Source organism: Colius striatus, chromosome 10, assembly GCF_028858725.1.
Source record: "Colius striatus isolate bColStr4 chromosome 10, bColStr4.1.hap1, whole genome shotgun sequence".
Lineage (NCBI taxonomy): Eukaryota > Metazoa > Chordata > Aves > Coliiformes > Coliidae > Colius > Colius striatus.
The window spans coordinates 12,063,768-12,090,948 of record NC_084768.1 but is presented as its reverse complement, the minus strand read 5'-3'; the positions used below and the strand labels follow the sequence as shown (position 1 = coordinate 12,090,948).

At 39.0% G+C, this 27,181-nt stretch overlaps 2 protein-coding genes across 9 annotated transcripts in view; one reads left to right on the top strand and one right to left on the bottom strand.

The window, feature by feature from the left end:
- Positions 1–429: 429 nt before the first annotated feature.
- On the bottom strand, positions 430–11,843 carry AKNAD1 (AKNA domain containing 1). 5 transcript variants are annotated; one of them, XM_062003720.1, is made up of 16 exons: positions 11,459–11,843; positions 10,015–11,156; positions 8,977–9,103; positions 8,713–8,861; positions 8,543–8,602; positions 7,921–8,054; positions 7,448–7,583; positions 6,687–6,847; positions 6,061–6,154; positions 5,387–5,487; positions 4,251–4,336; positions 2,786–2,908; positions 2,586–2,696; positions 2,275–2,356; positions 1,424–1,571; positions 430–835 (listed from the first exon to the last, which is right to left on the bottom strand). In XM_062003720.1, the coding sequence occupies exons 2-16, from the start codon at positions 11,116–11,118 to the stop codon at positions 716–718; spliced, it is 2,736 nt and encodes a 911-aa protein (XP_061859704.1). In that variant the 5' UTR covers positions 11,119–11,156; positions 11,459–11,843; the 3' UTR covers positions 430–715. The 5 variants fall into 5 exon arrangements, with proteins under 5 accessions (XP_061859704.1, XP_061859703.1, XP_061859705.1 ...); XM_062003719.1 differs by having other exon boundaries at positions 11,464–11,843; XM_062003721.1 differs by having other exon boundaries at positions 6,061–6,124; positions 11,464–11,843.
- A 274-nt stretch (positions 11,844–12,117) lies between these two features.
- GPSM2 (G protein signaling modulator 2) overlaps positions 12,118–27,181 on the top strand; it is a 27,928-nt gene continuing 12,864 nt past the window's right edge. Inside the window, exons 1-2 of one of the 4 annotated variants that reach the window (XM_062004325.1) lie at positions 12,118–12,200; positions 22,706–23,022. In XM_062004325.1, coding sequence (XP_061860309.1) covers positions 22,961–23,022 — 62 coding nt within the window. In that variant the 5' untranslated portion in view covers positions 12,118–12,200; positions 22,706–22,960. Of the gene's footprint in view, positions 12,201–12,474; positions 12,557–22,705; positions 23,023–27,181 lie in introns of those variants that run through there. The other 3 variants (XM_062004324.1, XM_062004327.1, XM_062004326.1) reach the window with 3 other exon arrangements.

Below are 27,181 nucleotides of genomic sequence, written 5' to 3'. Positions count from 1 at the left end.
TGTCTCACTGTATTTCTACAGTATTTTAAAACTTTCCAGCTTACTTACCATCAGATACAATCTCCAAACAAGATACATCTGACAGTGTGAGGACACTATACTGAAGAAACAGACAATTCAATTGTTAAAAATACATAGATGACAAATGGTATCACTTGGCATTACTCAGTTACTGAGACATGCAAGGAAGTATTTCAGACCCAAACAACTCTTAATGTAGAGGCAGTCTAAAAATAATTACATATGCTAAGTATGACTTGGTATATTAGCATGGTGCTTATAGATGTCTGGTGCAGAAGCTGTTTCCCTTTGATGTGCTTCAGCAGCTCTGTTAAGCTGTGGGAAGAAAATATATGTAGTAATGACTGAAATATATTCCCCTGTTAGGGGATGGGGAGAAATCGCAAGTCAAAGTTAACTTTGCTTGTTTAAACCAATTTTTATTAAGTTATCTTAAGTGAGTGGTTTGAGAAGGTACACAGTAACAGGGGTTAGCCAACGTACTGAAGATTTTCAGTAGAATTAGTAATTTGGTTTTAAGTTCTGAGACAGTGTAAATGTGAAGCAGCAATATGCACCAGTTTACTTTAGTACTGATGATTACAGAAGAAGTAAAATTAGCTGACTTTCTGTTGTTTGTGTTAATAATTTTATATTTGCAGAAACACTGACACCGCAGTATCAGCGAAACAACATAGCATTTGCAACTGGGTTATTAGAGCTGGTATCTTTTCACTTCAGCTAGATCTTCTGAAACTGCTTGTACTATTCGTTCTGTAGCTTCCTTCAAACTGTTTGCTGTCTGTATAGCATGATCCAGGGCAGAACTTAAAATCTGTTGGGAATAATAAAATATAGTCATGTTAACATAAAATGTTTACATAGCTGTAGAATAGATGGTGATATTAAGGTTCTATGTAACTTTTTAACTCTGAATACATGTTCAGTGGCAAAAATTCTGAGTTGTGATATGCTGCTCCAAGATTCAAGTTGGAAGTATGCCATTTATTTTTCTCTCTGTGTAATCCTTTGAAGTGAGGGATATTTACACCTTTCTAAAGTAGCAGGCCCCATGTGGTGCGTGTCTGTTCCACTGAGGTCTTCTTTCAGTTTGATAGTGGTTTGTGGGGCTAATGACATTCTTTGTTTCAGTGTATGAAACATAATTCCAGAGGTAAGATCCAGGGCTCCTTTTCTGTCCCTTGGACTATTTATACAGGGACTAAACTGCATAAAGAGTCTGCAATTCACCCATATGAAGTAGTATACTGATATTTTTTTTAACTTGCACTTAAATGGACTAGACATGCTTAGGCTATAATAATAAACTTGATAAGAACGGGCTTGTTCAACACTGCCATGATACGGGGATGTACTCTTCCCAAGATAGTTGTGTGGCTTTTAATTTTCACTCTAGTCTTACATTTGCATTGGAATCATTGGCATTTCTGTTTCTGATGTTGACTGCAGATTTGCTTCGGGCAGACTTCTTGATGGGTAAGTATTGATGTGAAAGGATAATTTTATTATATGTGCTTGAACAGCAGGTTTTGGCAGTCTCCAAGTTTTGTCTAGAGATAAGATATATAGATTAAAATACAAACAATTTTAGTAAGCAAAATAATTTTTGAACTGAGTTAAATACACTTTGATAGCAGCTTATTCAGGTTCATTTTACATGAAGTAGAGTTTTTCATTTAATTGTAAAACATAATCTGTCAGTATTTCTGTTAGATCTGTAGATAAGATAGAAAACTTCCCAGGATGCAGTCAGGAAATCTCCCATAAGAGCATCACACTGTAACCTTCTCTTGCAGAGTGGTTGCTGCATTGATTCTCAAGTGCAGCTCCTGTACTTCCAGACAATTGCTGTTACTGAGTAATGTTGGCAGTTAAAAGTAGGACTACTATTTATAAAGAAATAGTTGTTATCAAACAATTGAATCTTAAATAATACACTCCTGCATTTGAATCTCTAAATGGGAACGTCCTCTTAATCAAATGTGGTTTACATTTATTTTATTTTTTTACCAAATGTGTCAGCTAAAGAAGTCAGGTGTAGACTCTGATTAAATCAGAAAGATTGAAGAACTACTCTTAACAAATATTTCCACTTGCTCTTAATTAAATTATTTACCCTATTGAGTAAAATTCTAATATACAGCAAACACTGTGAAAATGTTCCTCCACTTGTGATACAGCATGGAAAAAACTCCCCTGCATCTTCAACAACGGTATTTTCTTTTGTACTATACAGTTATTGCTACAGCTTACCTTTCAGACTGTCTGTTTCCAAATTCATGTGGCTGTTGATTTTTCTGAGCCTTTTCAGTGTAGATTCTTTTCTGTGAATAAGCTGTAATTGTTGAGGCCATATTTAAAACAAAAGCAGAAATGATTTTTTTTTCACTGTTTTTAGCCTTTTTCTCTATGTAGTGTAAATTGAAGTAACTATCACTATTGAATAAAAGTAGACTATATTTAAGATCATTTTTTTTGTAAATGAGGACAGATTAAGCTGTTTGAATTTGCTGCTGAACTTAGCACTGTGATTGGCAATCATTTCAGCAACACATCATACTTACAGGATGAACTAGAGCTTTTGTTTCTACATATATCACAAGATTGAACAGATTCTTTGTAATTCCTCAGTTGAAATTGATCTCTGCTTCCTCTAGGGCATCTGCCTCCAAGTCCTGGAAACAAAGGTGCCTTGTTTAGAAAAACAAACACTATCAACAAGGATAATTTTGTATAAATGTCAATATTTTCGCAATCAATATACCTTTTCTCTCTCCACATAATCTTGTATTGAGTGCTCTATAACTTTCAGTCTTGCAGTTTCTGAGTTCCTTGCTTTGCAAATCATGGTCACACTCACAGGCTGAGATGTCTTCTGAATTGCTGCCTAAAGTCCCCAAAATACATTAGAAAGGTCTGAAATATTAGAAATTTTGGCCTGTGTACCTAAGTAATTAGTTGGCTTTCAGCACTGATTTCTGAGCCCTTTGCTGCCTTTAACACTGTTGCAATGTGAAAGTACTTTTTCCTCTGTTTCATAGCTAAGGATTGAACTTTTAAGTTTGGCTTTCAGGCCTGAGCATAAGCCTAAAATGTAGGAGCTTTTTGAGGGTTGTTGTTTCGGGTCCTAGAGCTGCTGTTTAAAACAGAACTACACTCTCCATCACCCTGTCCTTAGTTTCTTGTTTTTAAGGTTAAAATTGCTACAAGTGCTACAAAAGCCTAGGAGGAATGTGACATGAGAATTCAGGAGCATCTAGTATGGCATTACTGTAGCTGTTGCACAAACCAGTACTAACTATAATGGCCCATGTGTTATGTTGAAGTGAAAGGATGACAGAGAGAAGCCAAGGACAAAAGGTAGACCCAAGGTAAGAATAACCTATGTATTCAGACTTAAAACTGAACCTAGGATAGCTCATGCTATTCTCTTTTAGTTTTTGGGTATTAACAGCTTCAGATTCTTCTGCGGCGGAAAGATAACATTGGAAAGAGAAACTAATATCAACTGATTCTTAGTGAACCTCCAAGGTCTTGGATGACCTGACAGCTGATTTAACTAGGACACAGTAGCCTGTGTGGGCTCTAGTTTGCATTTAGTGAAACTATCTTATTAGGAGCTGGGCTAAGGAAGGATAATATTTCCCTCTCTCTATCAATTATGAATGGATCAAAAACTTAGGAAAACTCTTCCTTTGTTTTCAAGCAGAGTAAGAAAGTTGAATTTAGTCACCAAGTTTGGAATCTTCTTTTAGGACACAAATGCACATTAGGGAGAAAAAGCAAAATCAAAGCATGTGTGCACACCACTGTTATGCTTTAGAGAATGTTAGTAATAGTTGGAAACTTGTCTAAAAAGGTGGAATTGGGGTTGGATAGGACTTCTGGAAATAGCCTGGCCAAATTCCCACTCAAAGTAGGACCAACTTAGATTTAAGTTTTTTGACTATACCCTCAGTTAAAACTCTTGCTCATATCTAACTGCAGATTCTGCTGCAGCTTGTCTGTTACATCTTGGTCTGTCCCTAAGATTTCCACAATGAACTTGTCTTGATGTCCTCTTTAGTGTTCTTTTTGTTGTTAATGTCTTGTGCTGTGCTAAGCAGTAATGTCTATTAAAACTACAAAGCCATGTTCATGCTGCTGAGATGTGACAGGAATGTGTTTCTTAACAGGATTCCGTAGTAGGTATAAGCACAGTTCTGACTTTGTATGCCATCATTACTTACTCAGGCTGGTATCTGATATATCAGTTAGTTTTCTCTGAATGAAGAGTGAACGCATTCCAGCTTTCCTTTCCTGCATGTTTGTGTTTCTTTAAACATGAAAACAGAATGATGTTTTAATTATATCTCAATATCTGTATGATGAGACTTATAAGCATTTTATATTTATGTTTGACCATTTTTAGTTGAGTAGAAATTGCACACGAAGAACTCTACCTGTATCAATTATCTGAAAAGGTGGTAAACAGAAGCTTAAAAGATTCCTTTTTTGTTATTTGGCATGTATTTTCAATTTAGAGCATACAGGTATCATCAAATTCATGTGAAGAGTTTTCCAGTCATTCATGAAAATAATGCTTTGAGGATCAAGTTAACTTTAAATGACACAAATTAAAAAAAGGAAGCTAGGTGAGTTTTAATAAACATAAACTTGTAATCTATGAAGTAATCTGAGTGCATATTTAGATGAGTATTCCTATGTTCTACAGTGTGTGTGTCATAAGATACACACAGCTCATCTCTAGCTTTGGAGGGAGATTTAATTTTCAAAAATTTCCAACTCTGTAATTCTACATTAGTCATTTCAGAAATGTCACCATGATAAATAAATGGAACTCTACAGGTTGACCCTTACACTTGAAATATATGCAGATATATCAATATAGTCTCCTTCCAGGCCTGCTATATTAGTTCATGACAGAGTATTTTTCATTGCTGACCACTTTGCTGTCATCCTGTTGGGGACACTGATATGCATTGCTGAATATATAACCAATATAGAATATAGACAAAGCCTTTTCTCTTAATATGCTGTTAAAATATCCCTGTGCCATTTAAGCACCATAAATCGTATACTAGTCCACTGAGATGGGCTGCTTTGTAATATAAGTATAATTCTCTCTTTAATGAAATTGATGGAAGTTTTGCTATTTCTCTGGTCATCTGGTATATTGCATACCTTATATGATTAATTGGTGATAAACTTGAAAACGGATAATCCTCTCATTTGTATGTATTAAAGACATTATTTGGTGTTTTATTCAGAGTCCAGCATAGAGGCATCTCGGTGTACATGCATGTATCTGTTCACTTTTCTGTAGAAAGCTAAATCTATGACAAGCCAAAATATGTACACTTACCTTATCTTTCCTTCATCAGTGTTGAATTTTTGACTTAGTGTTCCTTGACTAGGGGATGTAAGACCTTCAGCAGTGCATTTTTCCTCTGGTGAAAGGAATCTCTGTTGCACCCAGAAGACAAAACAAATTTAGATAAGACTGTTTATATTACTCTGTATCTGTAACTGTATTATATATCAAACACGATAGTGTAAACAGTGGCATCATTTGCATGTCACTTCTATATTGCTTTCAGTTGCCATCAACTCTACAATTTGATTTACCTATTTACAATTGTAAAGCAGACTAGAGAAAACAGGAGTACTTTCTTGTGAAGTTGGAAGTCAAGACAGGTTTTCGTATTGCTTTGAAAAGGATTAGTATAAAGTTAAGATGAAATATTTTTGTAGGCAGGCAACTTCTTGTAGGTTGTTGCTTTCTGAACAAATAATCAAGGCAAGCTGGCAAACATGGTTAAGTGTGAGAGACAACTAAACTTATTACAGCTTTCAAAAATATTTGAGTCCTTAAATTTCTCTTTTGGAAACCAACTGGGAAATCTTAGGATCTGCTGTTGCATTTCAAAAGCTGAGCCATCATGCTGTACAAAAACTGAAGTGAAAAATGTTGTGTGATCTCAAAGCTGAGTAAAATAATATAAGTTTAAAAAAAAGGAGTATGGAAACATCTCATACCATTATGCTGGAAGAATGCTTGGTTGCTAGCAGATCTCTCCTTCCCAGAAGCTCCATTTCGTTTCTGGAAGTTGATACAGTTCTGTTTTGCAACCTTAATTGTTTAAGGGAAAACCACTTATTTTATTTTTCTGCTCTCCTTGAGATGATTAACACCTGTGAAATAGTCCCCATGATGGCAGAGATGGTATCTAGAATTGTTTCACAATTTGTTCATGGCTTATGTAAATATATGCATCCCTTCCTTGTTTATTTAAAAATGCCTCACAAATGTTGGCAAATAATTGTTACTATGTCACTTTTTATGTACTTGGACTAGTTATTCACATTCTGAATTTGTGTGGTTTCAATGTATTTTATACAGAGGTCTGACTTAACTCCTAGCAGAACTGATGGTAGTGTTTGTCTTCAGGAAATCCTTTTATGTCACTAAGACCCAGAAAAGTAGGAATGCTAGGCTGGAAGGAATTTTTTGGTATATAGTCATAAGTATTGTAAAAGTTCTATTCTAGAAATATTTCTGTTGCTTTCAGAGAGTTCAGACATCACAATTTTCTATATTCAGCAAACAATTTTAGATAAGTTCATATAGAAACTTCAAAAGCTGTTTCCACGCTGTTGCTTACATGTGATGAAGATTGCAGTTGTTGCCTTCTGAAAAAAATGGATTTGTCTGTGGCATTACATGAGTATTCTCTCTTGTTTCTCTCTCTTTGTTCTTGTGAACAAATACAGCTTCAATATCTCTTCTTTTTGGAGGATCAGGAATGGTTGGAAGGACTGATCTCTGTACAGAGTAACCATAGCACAGATACACATAGCTTGTGGTCATTGCATTGCAAGTACATGACTTCTACCGGACAGCACATTCTGAGGATCTTTGACTTGTGAGTTGGAGAAAAATGTTTGCTAAAACATTGACTGTGAAAGTATTTGTTGATACTTACCTGTAGATTTGTAGAAGGCCTTAAGACTTTTTTGCACATTTATGATCTAGGACCAAATACAACCATACCTGGGAGTAAACTCAATTTTCCGCAGCAATATAATGATTGGTCTTGTAATTCTGCAGTTCAAGAGTCTTAGACAAAGTAACATTTATTTCAACTAAATGATTAATTCCCCAAAATAAAGACAGCTTTGTGAAAGGTGAAGTACCTGCTCATATTTTCTTACTCTGAAATAAATGCTTTTGAATCCGGGATTAAGAATGTTCTTTGAGGTAACATGGTATCTAAGGACTACAATCTTCCTGTTTTAGTAATACAAGTCTGAAGAGCCTCAGGGTGGTTGTACTATTGTATGTTCTCCTCTAATAAGAGCATCATGCTTTTAGATAGCATGTTAATAATATACTAATAAATAAGAAGAAAACTCACTAAGTTACCTCACAAGGAGAATATGATGACTGGGCAGATTGGTAGGAAATCAGGAAAGAGGATGCGTTGTGTTTGCCGTCATCAGTTTGTTCTTGGATGTCTTCAAGCAGCATGTGAAGTCTAAATATTTCCCCTTCCACCTTTCTAAATGCAATTGCAATACACAGTTAGTAGAACCTGTGTGAACTGATATTTTATCTCTTACTAACCATATTGGGCATTGCAGTACACTTGTCATAGGGAAAAAAGCTCCAATTAAGGGACTTCACCAAGTCCCTTTTAAGTATTTGAACTAATTACAAATCCTAACTTATGATATGTAAAATCCAATATGAATTTTGGGTAAATCACTCTAGCTCACCAGATAAAACATTATGATTATGTTATAAATTCAGAAAAATTCTAATAGGTAAATTAAGTTATGGTTGTAAGACACTTCAAATATGGAAAATACACTGATGTACTGTTTAGCACTTCTGACCTTTCAGGATCAAACTCTCCAATGCTGATAGACTTGTCCTTGAAGTTCTGCATCTGTAAGTTATGGTGCTCTTCTCTAGCTGTTAAGTAATTCCTTTCCAAGGCACCAAGGTATCTCTTCAATTCATTTAATGCCTTCACCAATAAGAAATAATTCAATAGCAAATGTCATTATGATTTAACAAGTCAGTGATAGCTGCTTATGCTATGTAACCCAGATGCTGTTTGCAGTGATGTTGGTAAGAATTTTGGTACTGCTTTGACTTGGAACAGGACAGCATTTGGTATGTCCACTTAGTACTTTGTGCTGCTCTGTTATGAACAATTTAAGATAGTAAACCATGGCCTCTGAACTGATATACTGTGTGTCAAAATCGAGAACTTATATGGCAACTAAAGGCCTTTCACCAATAGTTCTGAGTCGTAATCCTTAAAATAGACTTATGAATCCAGCCACCTAGTGATTATCTTCATTTTGGCCACTTAAATTCCTGATCCCTGTCTAAGAAAAGAGTATTTTTAACTCTGTCTGAGGAAAACCTGGAGTATTTTGCCAGTAAATGGTGAGTCTGCAAGCATTTAAAGTGCATTTCAGATAACTGGAAATAGGTCAATCAGTTTACCAGATAGTTGTCTTGTAACAGGACTGTCTCATGGGTCATGTGCTTATAGAAGTCTTCCACCTTCAAGACAAAATATGAAACTTTTATTTGGGTTTTTAAAAACAAATTTGTCAATTGAATAGAGGATTTGAGCATAAGTGCAAAGTATATATTGAAATGGAGCTCTTTACTTTCTTTATCAGTCGATCTGTCTGATCCTTTAGTATTTCAGACATCATTTCTCCTAGTGTTAGTTCTGGTAGTGAGTTAGGAGTTACACAGTGTGCTTCCACTGTACCAGCTGCTGGCAATGCTGATGCTGTTGTTCCATGCTGTAATTCTACATAATACAAGAGAAGATCCATCAGTTGGAATTTCTACCCAAAATGTCTGCCCAAAAGTACTATCAAATTACATAAAATAGTCATTTGCATAGTTGCTGGAATTTTATTTACTTGCTTGAGACAAATCATGTGTGGATTGTACAGGGATAGGAGGGAACGTAAAGGCTTCAGAGGATGTCCCAGGGGCTCCTGAGGAAATGGCAGTGCTGGCATTTGGAAAGTCTGACTGAGGAAATATCTGTTAAAATGAAAACTCTGGTTAGTGAAGCAATGGATACAAGTCCTGTGGATATCAACAAATATTTTGGAAGTAACTTGTCCTTGTATTTTCAAGTATAAATTTTAACAAAACATAAGAGCACCATATCAAAATACTGACACAAAATTAGATGTCAAGTGTCTCATTGTAGAGATACTTCCACTCTGTTGTGAAAACCTAAAGAGGATTTGTATAAATAGGAAGTAAAATATGAAGGTGACAAAATAGTTCTGGGAAATATTCATAGTCCTTGAGATAAAGGAGTTTGAAATAAATCTCACAGAATACATCTGGTGGGTTTTTTTGTACCTTGCATCTTGAACAACTGAAATGGAAAATTAATAATCTAATTACTAACCAACTTTAGAAGAAATTTACCACAATAAGAGAGAGATTCTTGTCAGACAAGTCCTTTAAAAAGATTGGACTTGTCACTAAAGACCAGTATAAATAGCTGAAGAATGTCAAGATGGGGAGGTTGTTCCCTTCTAACCCCTACTATTTCATTTTTCACATAGAATCATAGATTTAATGTAATCCCAGGCACAGTATGACAATGTATTTAAAAAAAAAAAGCCTTTTAAGTTTAGCACTTTTGGTGAATTTTAATGTAGTTGAAATGACAATTACTAGTGAATTTCCTAATGATCAGATAGGATACTTTATAATCACAAGTAATACTCCAGATCATCATTAAATGTTGAGTAATGGAAGTTCCATGTAAATAGAATCCCAGAGTTTTATTTGTGAAGGCAATCGCTGATGTGATGACTTGCCAGTCCCTGCAGACTGCCTGCATGAACTGCTATGTGTTACTGGACACACAATATCTTCATATGGTAACCATCACTCTATGGAGCATTAACAGTTTCTTAAAGCATCTTAATTACCTCTTGCTGTTGCAACAGTTCTGGAATGCTCACCCCTTGATTCTCTGCTTCAGCAGAATTGAAATGCTTCTTAGTTTCTAGAATGTTGTTCACAGTTAAGGATTTCCGTAGCAAAACAGGGAAGGACTTTGATCTTTTAATTGCAGGAGTTGAGTTAATATTGTCACTTGGTTTTGGTACTTTAATTTCTGAAGCAACTTCAGAGCAGTCAGGAAGGCAATAGTGAGCTAGATCTTGGCAAGATTCAAGCTCCCAAGGAAAAACTGTATTCTTAAACAAGTCTCTCTCTCCTTTCCTGTTTGGAAAGATGCGTGTAGATCTATTTTCATTGATCAACTGTGCATTTTCTTCATTGCACTCACACTTACCAGTAGTAGGTTTTGTTGAAACACTTCCATTTGCATTTAGCAAATGATTTTTACCACCTGTGTTTACTTTCTCATGCTTCTCCAAGTAATATTCTTCCAAGCTCGCTGCCCATCGCTCATGCACTGAGCGGCCTTTGACACATTCTGAAGGCTCAGGTTTGCTCGCGGTGTCACTGATACTTTCACTAAAGGACGTCTCTGGTATTGTCTCACATTCAATTAACTGGCATGTGTTTATTAACTTTCCCTGAGGGAAATGACACAGAAGGACATTGGACACTTTTGAGTTGGTGAGATGTTGTTTGCTATCTGGTTTACTACAATTGCCAACAGGCAATTCCTTCTTAAAGGAAGCTTCACTTCTGGGTACTTCAACTAAAATTCCTGTTGTTCCTATGGCACCTCTGTGGTGACTGGAGGATTCTTCAGGCTGTGGAAAAGTTTCATCATTTGCTGTTGCTTTTATGTTTTTGTTATCATCAGAACAGGCCAGGTTTAAAATACCAGAAGTGTCTTTTGTACAAGTACGGTCCTTCCAATTATCTAGACTGTTACTGTATTTACAAGTTGTTTCTACATCTCCATCATAAGGTAAGTCTTGTTCCTCATCAGTTACATCAATGATAGAGCCTAATTCATCTGAAAATGAACTATTAATTGGGGTTTTCATCCACTCTGATGGTTTGCACTTGTTTATAATCTCCATATCCAGTTTTACGTGGAGTATGAATGCCATTGCTTCTCCAGTGCTTTTATTATTGCATAGGTCAAAAGCTGTAAGGGAGGAGCAAACATTATTTTCTGCTTAAATGCATATGAAAATAAGATTTTCCAGAACCATCCCCCTCACATGGACATCGTGTTTTCACATTCACACTAGGGCAAGTCTGGATTAGGTATGGGAGGAGACAGGAAAACACAAAAGCACGAGGAAAAGGAGAATTGAGCATAGTGCCAGGTACCTGTCCTTGTTCCTTCATTACAGACAACAACACACAGTACCAGAATTCAAACTCAGGTGTGTGTTTGTGTGGCTTTTTTTAAAGAGTAGGAAAATACAGTTTCTCACACTTTACCTCACCTCTTCAGCTTCTGCACCAGCGACGAATCACCAGCCTCTTTCCCATTTTTCTCAGCTGTTTCATCAGCTGCAGTGCACTGAATTATAACATGCTACTGCAGTCATCTACACTCGTGTCACCTTCCCTCAACGCCTCCTTTCACCTGAGCTGCACTCGCTGGCAGCAGCGCTCCCAACTTCTAGTCCCGCTTCCCTCACGCTTTTTCCTGCACTGGAGGGGTGCTCCTGAGCCGCGGCTGCTGTTACTTCCCCTGCCACTCCCCAGGGCCAGCCCCCGCGGCCGGCTGCCGTTACGCTGCCGGGGCCGCTGCCTGCGCCCGGTTGCCGTTACGCTGCCGGGGCCGCTGCCTGCGCCCGGTTGCCGTTACAGCGCCGGGGCCGCTGCCTGCGCCCGGTTGCCGTTACGCTGCCGGGGCCGCTGCCTGCGCTCGGTTACCGTTACAGTGCCGGGGCCGCTGCCTGCGCCCGGCTGCCGTTACAGCGCCGGGGCTGCGCTGAGCCGGCGCGGGGCGGGGCCAGGAGCGGTAGCCCCGCCCCCGCCAGCTGCCCATTGGTCCGTATGAACGATGCGCCCTTCCGGCGGCGGGGCCGTTGGCCGCCTCGCTTGCGGGGCAGGGCGGCGCGCGGGGATTGGTGGGTTCGAAGCGCGGCTGCGCGTGGGCGGGCGCCGCCCCGCGCTGTCCCTGCGGCGGTCGCTGAGGGCTCCGCGCCGCTGCCGCGGCACCGCCGGCTCGCAGGTGAGGGGCGGCCGGGGGCGCCGCCGGGCCCGGCTGCTCGGTGTGGGGCCGGCGGCAGGAGGGGCGTGGGCGCGTCTTGGGTGCCGCGGTGGGCGCTGGGTGCCGGCAAGGCGAGGGGAGCCGCTGTGCCGCGCCGGGCTGCCTGGCCCAGCTGGGAGCGGCGGGTCCCGCCGCCGCCGGTCGGCACCTGCTCCCGCATCGCGGCCGAGGGGCTGTCCCGGTCCCGGCTGGACGAGGTTGCGGCTGCCTCTATCGCTTCTGAGCTGCCCGATGTGTTGGCGGATAAACTTACCGCGTAGTCTGCTTGGGAAGAACAGCCGTTTGTACCCGAGGCCCGTCCAGTATTTTGACTTAAAGTATGGCTTCTAGCTGGCAGTCCTCAGCCTCATTTCTGTGGAAACAAAAGCCAGACCTACCTATTCAAACAATCTTTATTGGTTGTGCTTCACGAAGGAGTCACCCCTGTTACTCTAAAACAAAGTAGTAGTAAACAGGCGTTACATTAGGTGTCTTTCATCGGTTGTGTTGTGCTTAACAAGATCAATGAGGGTGATAAATAGTAAATACTACTTTAAGGGGAGGAATGAAGTAAGCTATTAATGTAACAGGAGCCGAAGACACTGCCAAACATAGTGTGAGGAGTCAAGTATACAGGGAACAAGGTCTAACCTCTTCAAGAATTTGCGTTGGACGTTATGTAGTGGCATACGTAAACTCAAATTGTACCACACCTGGTTGTATTTATCCTGGTTGTAATTATGTAGCCTTTGCTGGTCTAGATCCTCCCCTTCTTTTGCTTACTCAATTTTTGAATGGTGAAGCATAGTTCATTAAGAATTCATCTTTATCGCAAATACACAAACTGTGCCCCACCTTGACGCCGTGCCTTTTCTTCTGCTTTAGAAGCTTTTTCAGCCCAATGTGTGTTCTCTGCTGGGTTCTGGCCGGCAGGCTGTGGGCATCCTGTGTTGCCATGGCAAGCAGCACAGCCAGCTCGGGATTTAGGACAAGGTGCAGAGTCTGGCATCTCAAAAAGATCAGTTAAGAGATTCCAGTCTGGCCTTAAATTTTATCTTTGTCTCAAAAACTTTATCCCTTTTGTTTAAGTTAGGGTTTTGTTAGAGCTGAAAATGCTAGCAAAAAGGCTGTCCTTACAATGCAGTTCTGAATTCTTTGTTGTATGGTTAAAGTACTTGGTAGGACTGTAACAGTGCTCCTTCTTACTAGTTCTATTAATGGTTGCCAAGCCTTCTAACTGTGGTTATGCATTCCTCTTTGGCAGGAAGGACTTTATACTTCCAGTTACTTCCGTATAAAGCTGAAACAAAACTTACCTGAAACTTAAGACAGCTTTATTGGACTAGAAGAAACCTTTGTGCATCTTGTATGTTGCCCTATTTAAAATAGTGTTATTTTAATGCTCTCGTAACTCTTCCAAGTAGCTTAAAACTACTTAGGATGGTACATTATTGTTGCTGTTGGTGGAGAACTACTACAGAACTTGATGATTAGGTTAAAGTAGCTCTGTGGGTTAGAGTTTTTTTCCTTTTTTTTTTTTTTTTCCTGAGATATTTAAAGGTAACAGGTCTTTCTCTTAGAATTTTTCTGGTAGTCAGCATGCCAGTGTTCTAACATAAATGTTGAGTGAAAGCACGGCAAAAAAGATAGAAAACCTCTGTCTTTTGGCATGTTGCACAGGAGAAAGAATCTTAAAAATGAGCCTGGCCTCTTATACCTTGTCAGAAGGGGAATTTATTCTTATTTTGCTAGAACTTTCTAATGTAAAATCTTAACCTTTTCTTGTCAAGAAATGACAGGACAGCAGATCAGTTTCCCAAACCAGTGTTCTTCAGGTCCTTGTGTACAATATGACTTGGAGAGCAGCTTGGCTCTCCATTAGTTAAGAAAGAAAAGTTTTAGTAAGAATTGGACTTTTTTTTTCTAAAAATGAATGTTATCTGTACATTGTTTTAAGTATTGACTGTGTGGAAATGTTTTTTGTTTTACAGTTTATCTGGATTCTTGTCTTGCTTAAAACAGGAACATTTTTAGTTTCTCCTAGTTTTCCACTTTTAAAAATTGAAGAGCAAAGGTATTTGTACTTTTCTCTTTTGTCTTTCAGGCTTTTTGTAGCAGATGTGTGGTAAGTTTCACTTTCCACAACTTAGTCATTCCTGCCTAGATCTGGGGTAACTATGATCTTGATTTTAGCAGTCTTTAAGGTTTAGAGCTTCATGAAATTGTTTATGTTTAAGAAGTATTGATCTTAGACTCTCTGAAAGATCAACTTGTTATTTCTATTCTTGTAAATGAAAGAATAGAGGGTTACCAGGTGAAGAAAAAAACCCTGAGCTTTTATTTAGGCATTTAAGCAAGCCAGCTGTAGAAATGATCGTATCAGAAGAATGAAGTACTATTTTGTGGAAGAGAACAACATTAGTAATGTAAAATACAGGAAAAAATGGAAGTGGAAAAGCTGGTAAGAGATGGTCTGAAATGTAAGTAGTATTGACCAGATGATTAATGTCAAACTTCCACTTCAGATTCCAGTTTGGCAGTGTTGGAAGAATGTGTTCTTGTTAATATAATGAAACTTTTGTGTCCTATAAACCTTTCACTAACATGAAGGAAAAACTTCTGTGCAGCTGAGAGAGGGAAAATAAACCACACATAATATGCCAAGAAGCTTCTCTGAATCTTTTTTAGTTCTTCACTGTTTATGTTGACTTCATTTTTTTCCCACCATCATCACACTGGTCTGCTGTTAGGAATTTCGTTCCTTGCATGCAGCACTTTGGAGACTCCACCTTACCAAACAATCACTGGGTTGTTAGAGGATATGCCATTCCAACCGAGAGTGTTTGTGTGATAATATTTGTACGTAGTGAATAAATCTGTGGGCAGCGGTGTACCTCTGTCTGCAGGAAGCAACCAGTAAGGAGAAACAACACACTTTCTTCTCACTGTAGCTTGTGTTCATCCTCTAGAGTTGTTTCTGGGTGTAGCTGTATATTGTTCAGCTGTACACTATGATTGAGGAGACAGTTGACACTCTGTTAATATTTGAGAACTGAGGGGCACAGATGATGCACCAGCAATGCTGCTGGCAGTATTTGACCCTGGATCATTTCAGTTGTGTTAGTACAGATTCTGAGAGAGCTACATCTGCTGCTTGTAGGATAAAAACCTGCTGGACTGGTAATGAGTTTTTATGCTGAATGCCTACTTTATCTCCGAATGAGCACCACAGTATGAAGTAGGAAATGTGATATAACAGCTCTGTTGCTTCCCTTAAATTGCCATTGTGTTTCTGTGGTGATTCTAAGGATTGTTGATTTTTTTTTTTTTAAAGTATGAAATCTTATAGGTTAATTTTTCCTCTTTGCAAGATGCTTGTGCAATCTGTCTTCTTTCCTTTGCCTACAAGGATCTCTTTTAAAGCCATTTTATAGGCTAAGAAGGGGCTGAGATAAGTGTATATTTGAGAGTTTTATTATCAACTTACTCTATCAGTTTAAGTACAAATAGTCACTGCTTTGTGCTGAACTATTTCCCATCTGGCGTTCTGTCACATTAAATAACGTGCTCCATTTCCCAAACCAAAGGTATTTGAGTAAATGTCTTCTTGTTCGGAAGAGGCCTGAGCCCTAGTGCATGTTGGTTTGCATGGTGAGATTGTTCTCAGTAAGCAGAAGGAGCAATTTTCAAATTTGCGTTCAGAACTTGGTACCAAAACACTGATTTCTGTGGTAGTATGATTTAAACTGCTAGGAATGAAAGGATCATGGAATGGTAGGGGTTGGAAGGGACCTTTAGAGATCATTTAGTCCAACCCCCCTGCAGAAGCAGGGTCACCTAGATCAGGTCGCATAGGAACCTGTCCAGGTGGGTCTTGAAGACCTCCAAGGAAGGAGACTCCACAACCCCTCTGGGCAGCCTGTGCCAGGGCTCCCTCACCTGAACAGTGAAATAGTTTTTTCTTATGTTTAAGTGGAACTTTTTGTGTTCCAGCTTCATCCCATTACCCCTTGTCCTGCTACTATCTACTATAGAAAAGAGGGATGTCCCAACCTCGTGACACCCACCCTTTAGATATTTATAACTGTTAATAAGATCTCCTCTCAGTCTCCTCTTCTCCAGACTAAACAGCCCCAGTTCCCGCAGCCTTTCCTCATATGAAAGATGTTCTGTACTCTTGATCATCTTGGTCGCTCTGTGCTGGACTCTCTCCAGCACTTCCCTGTCTCTCTTGAGCTGAGGAGCCCAGAACTGGACACAGGACTCCAGATGAGGCCCCACCAGGGCAGAGTAGAGAAGAAGAACCTCCCTTGACCTGCTGGCCACACTCTTCTTGATGCATCCCAGGATGCCATTGGCCTTCTTGGCTATAAGGGCACATTGCTGGCTCATATTTAGTTTATTATCAATCAGGACTCCCAGGTCTCTCTCTGCAGAGCTGCTCTTCAGCAGTTCAACCCCCAGCCTGTACTGGTGCATGGGGTTGTTCCTTCCCAGATGCAGGACTCTGCACTTGTCCTTGTTGAACCTCAAGCCAGTCGAGATCCTGCTAAATAGCAGCACAGCCTTCTGAGGAATCAGCCAGTCCTCTCAGTTTGGTGTCATCAGGGAACTTGAATCCCAAGCTCTTACTTTGTTGTATCATTGAAATCTATTGTGGCATTTAAGCACTTTAAAACTGCAGATGTCCTTTCCAATTGAGGGATGCTTGGAAAAAAAGGCAGCACAGTATTTGTTTTCAGTCTGTGAGTGACAATATGTAAAAACTTGGAACTTGTTCTAATTTTTTAAAAAAAATTAGTAACTCTGAGTACTTTGATTTATCAAATATGTGAAAAAATACAAGCTATTCTGACTTGGCTTTTTTTAAGTCAAAGAGACTATGTTATTCTACTATCTTCTTGTATATGAAATCTTGCTGCATTAAGAATCAGTTGTCAGTGGCCTGACTAGTTTTATTATGGGGATATTACTTATATTCTGCTGGCACTTCATGTTCTCTTCTTTTCTTATTTTATCATAGTGTGGGGTTGCCTTACTTCAGGATTTAAATAGATGGCTTACATAAACTCTCTGCACGAATATCCTTATAATAAAAACGCTTGTGGTTCCTTGCATCCTTCCTAGTCCTTTAACTTCCACACTAGGCAGTAATTACATACATTAGGTAGCAAGTTGATTTCCAGCTAAATACTAATTCTCTCAGAAAAGCGATGCTCTATTCTTGGCACATACTCTATGGTAGAGGCTCTGAGAGATCCACCTTTGCATCACTGAACACTGATACCTAATACACTCAGGTACCAGTCTAGTATGTGCATTTGTTGCTTCTTTGTGTTACCCTACTTAATGGAAGTATGTACTGTTTGTTTGCTTTTGTCTGCAATCATTCTAAGACTCTTAAGTCACTATATGGGCTGCATCATTGCCAGATGCCTTAAATATTTCTATTTACAAACCTATGCTCTGCCTTAGCTATGTCTAATGGGGCACCTTTGCATTTACTGAAGTTAGTGAAGTTGGCCTGGAACTCTGATGATGCTCTGAACATACTAGCAATGAGAATGTATAGCTTTTGTCACTAATGTATTGCATCATTCTCCTAAGTTTCTAGCATCTGCTTGTGCTCATAATTATTCTATTTTAAGGAACATATTTACATTTCAATCAGATTGTTGGGTGAAAATAGTGTGCTTAGTGTGGGTAGGGATACCAGATTCTGGACAGAAAAATGAATGTTCCTTAACTGAAAGTTTAAAGTCTTTAGTTTTTGGTGTGATTCTATGATTCTCCTGATGCACAGTGTATATGCAGTTTTTACGTGCTGCTTGGGTGTTCTTTATGAAAGGAAATGGAAATAACTCTTCAGAATGCAGGCAAGCTTCTTTCTGACTTGGAAGATGTTTCTGGATTCGGTTATCGTGGTTGTTTGGAACAGTATTTTATAATCCATCAGAAAGAACTTGTGTCATTAAGACTGTGTTTTAAGGTTGGTAACTCTGAGTAATACTGAAAGTATTGCTAGACAGTGCTTACTTATTCAAGGAGGTGTTTATACAACCTTTTAACAGCAGAAGGGGAAAATGACCAGAAAGGATATACAGAGTTTAAAAGGCTCTGCATGTGTCAGACCTTAAGTGTTACTTAAAGCCCTGGATTCTCTATTAAACTGGATACGCCACAGAAAGGAAAAACTTCCTTTGAATATACAAAATAAGTGGAAAGTATATATAGGTAATGCAGAGGACATGGATAAATGCTCTTAGGGTTTGTTTGCAATATAAGCCAGGGCATCTAGTCTGCTCTGCCAAAAAAGAGATGTGAGAGGAGGGAATTAAATCAAGAGAAAGTAGCTGATGTGAAAGGGCAGAAAAGAAATTAACGTTCTCTTACTTGTATTTAGAACCCATCATGCAGCAAGGTTAATTAGGTTTAGGTAAGAAATAAAGGAAACATTCAAACAATGTTTTTAGAAGCATAGTGAGAAATCTCTACTGTTACCATGTTGGTCATGTATGATGGTGTTAGCAGCTGGATAACAGTTGTTGGACTATGCTGTGGAGCTGTTTTTCTAGAATTGAATTCAAGTCCATGCTTTCATTTTCAACTGTGGAATGGGTGAGATCCTCACCTCACTGTGAGCAAAATTTGTCTCAGAAATGCTTGCCACCTGTTAGGTTTGGTTTTTTAATAATAAGATTTAGAAGGCTGTCATTGCCAGGACCCTTTGAAGCTTATTTAAAAATAGAAATAGAATTTAATACACTAGTATAATTAATTATTATGCAATCTTGTACAGCAATTGTGGTGTTTAGTGCAATATTTCCATTGCTTCATATATTTATTGATATTTGAAATAAAATTCTTTTACAGTGCTACTTGGACTACTTTGGGCTGTTCTGCGCGTACTTGTGCTCCTTTTTCACTAGCAGTCATATTTATTGTTAAGCTTCCAAGAGTAACCACACTGGTCTTAGGACAGTGTTTCTTATATCCACATGATCCACTCTGATGACTAGTCACTTGTATGGTAGCTTTTTTCCTCCACGTGGCACACAGTTATTTTAAGGTTCGTTCACAGGGGAATCTTTATTACTATAGAAATGGTAGTGATGATGCTGTTCACTGTGTAAATACCCTATTAAACTCAGAATAGAATGTTAAGGATTTTTTGGCTTATTTGCTAATTCAGGTGACTTTAAAAAATATGCTTGGACAGCACTGAAGAGTAAAATTATGGTTTGTCTAGTTCTGAGTGTTCCTTGTAGTATGATTTGTGTGTATATGCTGTTTTGTACTTTGAAGGTCTGGAGCCAAGATGATCTCTGTGTTTCAGTAATAGAATTGTCAGTATATTTTTGTTGTTTAGTTTGTCTCTTTCTCCATAGGGTATGCAAAGCTCTGTTTTGTTTTAGATAATCCAACTCGTGCTGCTTTTTTTTTTTTTCTCACCCATGCTGTAGCCTCTTCTTGAGAGGAATTTCAACCTTATTTCACGATTGGGAAATTTGCTTTCATGTTGAAGTAACAAATCTCTGTAGGTAGCTTTGCTAAGGAAGTACAGTTTGGGCAGTTGGTCAACCTTTGTCTGTACTTTCCTTTAGTACCTGGTGAGTCTCTCAGTCAGTGGTCATTTGGCAGACACTCCTTTCCTTTAGTTTTGTGCAAAATGGCAGATGGGTAAAGAAGGTGTTCATTCATTGTCTTCTTCAGGGAAAGGCAGCAAGAACTGAACTGTCAGATGTTCTGTTTCTCAGCCCCCTGGTAACCAGTTAGGCAATGTCAGCCAGCCAGCAGTGTTACTGTACAGAAGCAAAGCAATACTCTTTGTCACCTGTCAGACTCCAGGGAAGAAGGTGTGGGTTGAGGGAAGAAGCTAATGAAGCTGCAGAAATTTACCATTTGAGGAGATGCAGAGGAAAAAAACCATCTTCCTCTCCAACTATATTGTGATTATTGGTACACTGACAGTAAATAGCAGTGTTGACTTTCTGTTATGTGCAATTCATTTTCACTTGTGTGAAAATATGGTATTGTATCAAAAGTTAAAATGAAGGGTCTATTGTATGTGCTGAGTGGAACTGAGAACTGCAAATGGATTAAAGGGATTGTCTACCATTGTGGTAAAATTCATAATAGGTAATAAAATCTTTGCTGAAATGGAAAGTGCCTTAAAACGTGATACACTTGTTTGGGAGCTGTGGTAAATAGGACAATTAGTTTGCATAACAAGCTTTTGAGAAAGAAAATACAGCTATTGTTTTAGTGCTGCTAGGGACTTGAAATACACTGAGCAGAACTGTAGATGGCTGGGTAATTTTTCTTGAGAGTCACAGCCTATGTATCAGTTCAGTGATGTTAATGGAAGGCTGAGGTGTACTTTCTTTGGATATCAGTCATTAGGCCCTTGTTCACTTGCTGAGAATTGCTGATAATTTCGTTAAAAAATACTGAATAAGTGCAAGTGTGATGGGGTTTCACTCTTTAAAGCATCGCAGTGTGGGATTCCTTTCAGTCTGTGGCTTTTCTGATGAAGTACTGTGTCTGCTGGCTCAGTTCATGTTGCTTGCCAGCTCAGGGAAGGCTTAGTTACACAAGTACTCTGAGTAGTTCAGGTGCATCCCTTGGAAGAGCAAGGCTGTTTGCCATACTGTAGTCCTCCCAAGGCCTGTCTCTGAGATAGACTGTGTGAGGAAGTATTTGTTGACTTCCACCGCCTGAACTTTGAAGTCACCACTGTAATAAGCTTTAAGCTTGCTTACTGATTACTTGTTGGTGTGGCTGAGGGCATCACTTGACATCCTAATGAGTGAGGTGTGCAGGAAGCGAGGTGTGAAGACCAGAGCCAGTAATTTTTGTTGGGTCTGTGACCAGCATGTGTTGGCCAACTCGGGTGTGTCTGTCGCCTTCCCAAGACCAGGAATGTCCCGTATGGTCAATGAGGAGGGAAGAGAGCAGGACCAGTGGTTCCAGCTGGTGGGAAGTGGTGGCATCAATCATTATTTTAAATGTGTCTATTTTATTAAATTTGGGATTGTATTTTTTAAAAAAGCTTCTTAAATGATTCAGTTAATTAGAGTTACAGTATAAAGGAACCAACAAATTACCACAGTCATCATTTTGTGATCCATGGAAGTTGTCAAAATACATACTTTATGGTTTGTGGCCTGTAGTAATTTGTGTGTATTCATCTATGGAAGAGCACTCTGAATTCCCTTGCATTTGCTGAGCAGCAGGAATGCTCACAGATGATTGCTAATAGACTGGTGGCTTACAGCTCTGTGCTTGTATGAGTTGTCTGATTTGAGGTTCAGACAAACTTCTGTAGAGTTAATACCTGTCACACAGTCTTCCCAGAATGTGGGTTGCAATGGTATTGTAAACTGCATGTGTCACACCTTGTAATTGCAAAAATATACCCACACCCACTTGTTGATGGCAAATAATTGTAACGAAAGGCAAAATAGTTGTTTGACTGGAATAAGGTGGATGGTCTGTCTGAGGGGTGCTGTCAAGGTAAGAGTATGATGGGAAGTGTGAATCCTAACAGCTGGTACTTGATAAAGCTAATGAGAAGAAAAGGCACGGCGTACATAGACAATTAAAGCTAGAGAGTTATGTTTTCTTCTGGTGATAGCTTTAAATCTGAGCTCTGTTCTCTCTTCAGTCTCTTGATGAAATATACATTTGTGAATTATAGAACTGTATATTTACTGGCAAAGTAAAATTAGTACTGAGCAACAGATATGTCAATGCCTCTACTCAAAATATGCTTCAAAGTGGTTCAACTTTTGAATACAGAGTTTCATTTCTGTTAATCTTTTCCCTGCCAGCATAAACATGGCCAGTGTCTAAAGGCTGGCTGCTGCAATCCCTTTGAAGCAGAGTTTGGAGTTCATATGACAAGGCTGCAGCATTTTGGAATGTGAAGGCAGTGTTAAAAAAACTTCAGCCCCCCCCATACCTCCCCCCTCTTCTTTTGGGAGCAGAGAGGGGAAAGAGGAATTGAGCTTAAACTTAAGTTTGCTGGCTTCCGTGCTCCTCATCCTTGGGAGGGGATGATGTCTAGAAAGGGTTGTGTCAGCCAATCCTGGCTGCTGTGGGACTCAGCTAACTATCAGGGTTTCAGCAGGACTATTTCCATGTAAAGCAGTTTGTGATTTGTTTTATATTATGCCTTTCATTCTGTAGCTTTCATCTTTTAATGTTTTTGCTTGGGACTTCTAGAGGCCAAAGAATACTAACAAGGGTAAATTACTCAAAGTTTCCAACAGAAAAGATTGCTTTTTTTTCTTAAACTTCCTTTGCTGTCTTGCTTGGCTCCAGGAGTTGCTGTATGTACTTAGCAGGCTTTGGCTCCAGCTTTACATCCTTGATTGATGCTTCCTGCTTGGTAGGAGTAGTGTTATGCTTTTGCATCAGCTGCAAGTGGTTCTGAGTTATTAACTATGAGACTTCAAGCCAAGCATCTTGTGTTCCCTTTGCAGAAACGCAGCTGAATGGAGCTTAAAGGGCCACAGATGAAAGAACTTGAAAACGTTTCTGAAGGTTTAAGATGTGTCTGACTGTGACTTCCTTACCTTAGGAATAAAGAAGAGTTTTTCAACAGGAACTTAGGATATCTTTACTCCAACTTATTAATATACTAACTGGAATGATGTTCTGACAACAATTCTCCGTAACAAAGTACTTACCCTACTACAGAACAGTTTCTTTTAAATCTCAAATGATAATGCAACTCGATGGAGGAAAGTAGTGCTTTGCTAAGCATGCGTGAGGATCGTTCCTTCCATGTGCGATACAGGTAAGACTGGATTCATTTCAGCGTGGATGAGTAACTGTTGTTAATCATAGAAAACTGAACAAGTTGCAGCAAATAGTTTGCTATCTGTTACTGAAGCTAAAATAACTTTTTCTTCTCTTGATTTTCGAACGATGACAATTCAGTTTTGTTATACAGTAGATTATATTAGTGTAATTACATGATTGTTGAGTACTGGAACTGTGCGTGGTTGGAGAATAGCACACAATTGGCTGTAGTTCTTTGATAGAATGATATGAAGTGTGATCCTTGCATGGCAATACCTGCTCTTTCTTCTTTTAGCCTGCATGCACAAAACGTTGAGCCTTGTCTGCTAAAATTATCTGTGTTTGTTGCGTCTGTGAATGAACTTTTAGATGTGCTGTCACCTACAGCAGAGTTTTCCCTGCTTAAAATACATTTGACTGATGGAAACTCCTTCATACCTAAGACTAAAATAGTCCTCGTGTTGCAAGTCAAGAGGCTACGTGATTTCCGTTCTGAGAGCTTTTATAATTTTTCTTCTGGAATCCCCTTTATAGCAGATGTGAGACAACAAGTTGACATTGCAGATACTCTCTCATAAGCCTGAACAGAGGAAGCATTGTGTGGCATGGGGTATGTGGATGGCTGATGTTTGGAAGGGTGAATCTTGTAGCTTATTTAATAGAAAGGGACACTGGAACACAGGAATGAGTGTTTTAAAAACAAATAAAAAGCATGATTCTTGTTACGTGCTTCCCCCACCCTCTGCCCTTGTTATCCGTGCTTTGGAGGCCTTTTCCTTGCTAGCTAACAGGAACAAAGTACTACCCTTATTTCTAAGACAGCACATGCTGCAGCTGAATGCTAATTCTGAAACCATTCTGACGGTGTTAGATTGCTCTAAGATTGCTCTGTGCTTCTGCTTCAGACCAGTACGTTGTTGGCTCTGGTTAGCAGTGCAGTCATCAGAAGGAGCTTTTTCATGGTCAGTAAGGAGAAAATTAGGAAATCAACTGTAATTTACTCTCTGCTTACCTTGTTTTGCTAAAATCTTTGTACAGGAAGTCTGTAAGTGCGAAAGCACAGTGCTGCTTTAGTGCTAAATGTTTCTGGAATTGATGTAACTTCTAGCATTCCTGTAACATGTTACCTGCCCTGGTGCTGATGCTCCCAGCCAGCACTAAGATCCCTGCTCACCCTTTCCTAGGAGCAGGAGCTGTTCAGGGTACTGTTGGAGAAGTAAGTGGATGAATAATGTGGCATAGCCAAATGTCTGCTTTAAACCAATGAGCTAAAAATAACCTGAAAAATATTGTCAAGCGCAGTCTGGGCAACATGTCTTTACTGCTTTATTGCGTATTTCAGTACAGGCTTGAATGATGCCAGCTAAGAATAAAAATATTAGTGACCTTATTAAACATTTCTGTAGGAACTGTATTATGATGAACACACAAAAGCCATCACGGCATCATCCTTTTAATTTTTAAAAAATATTAAACTTTTGTATAGCTTAGAGAAACTTCAAACTAATTCAAGTTATTGAACTGGAATTTTATGATGATTCAATAGCTATAATTCAGAGAGATTTAATTTGGTTGTAGTTCAAAATTCAATGCAGGAAAGAACAGGCCATATGTTACTGGGGGTAGTGATGTTATTTATCAGCTTTTAAAATATTGTCCCAAGCTTATATGGTGCTCAGAGTGTCTTTTCCTTCCCAGTGGTATTCCAATAAGACTGACTTTAAAAGAAGCCAGTGGCCCACTCCTAAGGAAGGGCTTTACTATGGCTTTGCTGTACCAGCTGTTTTTTTCTCCCCACTGTAGCTGACCAGTTTAGCAGCTATAAAAAAGCTTATGCAAGTGAAAGGAAACTATTTCATACTCTTTGTTCTTTATTGACTGAAAATAAGAAGTATTGGGAGTAAGAACTAGCTGTTCAGTAAGTATTTGTAGAACTCTCATGTCTTGGTCTGGGTTTGCAATGACACTGAGTTTGACTTAACAAAGTGTTGCAGTGGAGGTGTAGCTAAGTTGTCTGGAGTGGTCAGTGTGGTATATGCTTCTGCATTATCTACAGAAACCAAGAATGTGAACAGGAGTCAGCAGCAGCATGTGATCTTTATTCTAGGATGCGGTGGCATTAGTCATTTTATGCATCTGAATTAAAGAGATCTAACGGGGGTTTTGTTTTGTCTAGGTATGTTATGTGTATCAACATGTTTACGTGTATTGAAAAATTGCATGGCAGCCCCTTTCTCCCTCAACAGCAAAAAATCCTCTTAGTGGGAACTGAAGGGAGTAAAACTAAACTAATTGTGTTTAGAGAATGTAGTAATCAATGAGTCTTCTTGCCATCTTTTATTGCCCTATTTCTTACCTGTTTTCTGTTCTTTAGTGTAAGATAAAAGGTGAAGGAAGGGAGACTCCAAAATGGGAGAAAAAAACAGGGAGGCTAAGGTCGAGGCACATGCCTGGAGTTTATATTCATGTAAGTATAAAGGTTCAAAAGAGAAGTGAGGAAGGTCAGAAAAGGACAAGGGAAAAAGAAAAAGGAGCCAGGCAAAAAAAAAAAAAAGCTTAGAGGGACAGATAAGGATGAGGTAGTTTTACAAACGAGCAATTATTCAGGAGGTGCCAACCTTTCAGAGACCAGGCCCAGGCAACTCTAAACAGAGTAACAGAAGGAAGCCCTGTGTATTTCCACAGTAATATCTGGGAGAACATTATCCTGCTTAGCAGGAACAGAATTTCATTATAAGTGCACAGATGAATGGGCCTTGTTCTCTGCCCCGTTCTCTGGGTTCAATGTGTCCTTTGTTGAGCCATTGGATGTTGAATAAATAAGTAATTCAATTCAGCCCTGGGAACAGAGAAAGTAATTTCATATTCTCCTTGTAACTATTTAATGACTTCCTTAAAACATTGATAACCTAGCCCTGTCTTGTCTGCTGACATGTTATTTAACCATTAGTAGTGACAGTTTAAAAAGCCTCTGAGAACTTTCTGAAGAGTTGATGATTTTTTGACTGGAGAACATCTATGTAAATCTTAAAAAAAGTGATAATTTCCATAACAATCCTTTAAGTAATGGAGGAAAAAAACCCCAGACCTTATCCATATCCAGTTTTGGTACTTGACAGATCAGCCTAGCAAAATAACTGAATGATTTCATAGCTCTTGTATAACATAGTAAAATATTAGTATCGGGTACAGGCAACTGTGGAAATCAATAATTCATTTTCTCATTCTGTTTTTTTTATAGCTTATTTATGCTTTGAAATTCTAGAAGGTCAGTTAGAATGAATCTAAGTGATATTACAGCTTTAATTTGCTGTACAAATTCTACCAACCTGTTAACACAACTTCTCTGGAGTTGCGCTCAAGAGTAGCATTCAACAATTATTAATTCCCATTTTCACTTACTTCCTGTTGTTATAAGCTTATATTAACTCTAGGTTGCAGAGTCCAAAGATCATATTTTAAGTTCCTTGATCAAATGGTAGGGCTGCCTTAGCAATTGGCAGTCCTTGGCATGATGTGAAATGAATTGAATGCAATGTATCAGAAAAATCACAGGTCTGTAGCATTCTCTGGAATTATCTTTGTCCCTTTTCTTCACTGATTGGGTGGCTGATGCATCAAAGTTGCACATCAGAAGATTGTAATGGGATAAATTTCTTTATGGAACTGGAGTCCAGTATGGCACTTTGACTGTTACTATGTCATGTACACAATTTGCTGGAAGCTCTATGTTTTTCATCTGTTTAAGCTAAAAACCTAAAGAAATGAATGTGATTGTGTAATGGTCTAAATCTTCCCACAGAGGAGTACCATATTTTCTAGGCGTCACTTTAATTGGACATGTCAGTTAACATGAGGTGCCCGGAGAGAACCTCTTTGGATAGGATTAAGATTACCCAAGGAAGTGTTTTAAGTCTTAAACCTCCAGTTGCTGATGGTGTCATCATTTCTGCCTGTACTTAACAGTACTTAATCATTTCTGCCTTTTTCTGTCTTACACTCAACACACACACAATGCAATAAGCTCCAGGTTGTGTGTCCTAGCAAATAGGAATGCTTTAGCTTTTCCAAGAAGAGTTTTAAACCTTAAAAATACTGCATGTGTTATGGATATCCAGCCTGAGAAGTTGGGCCTGGGAAGAGCTCCATGCCTG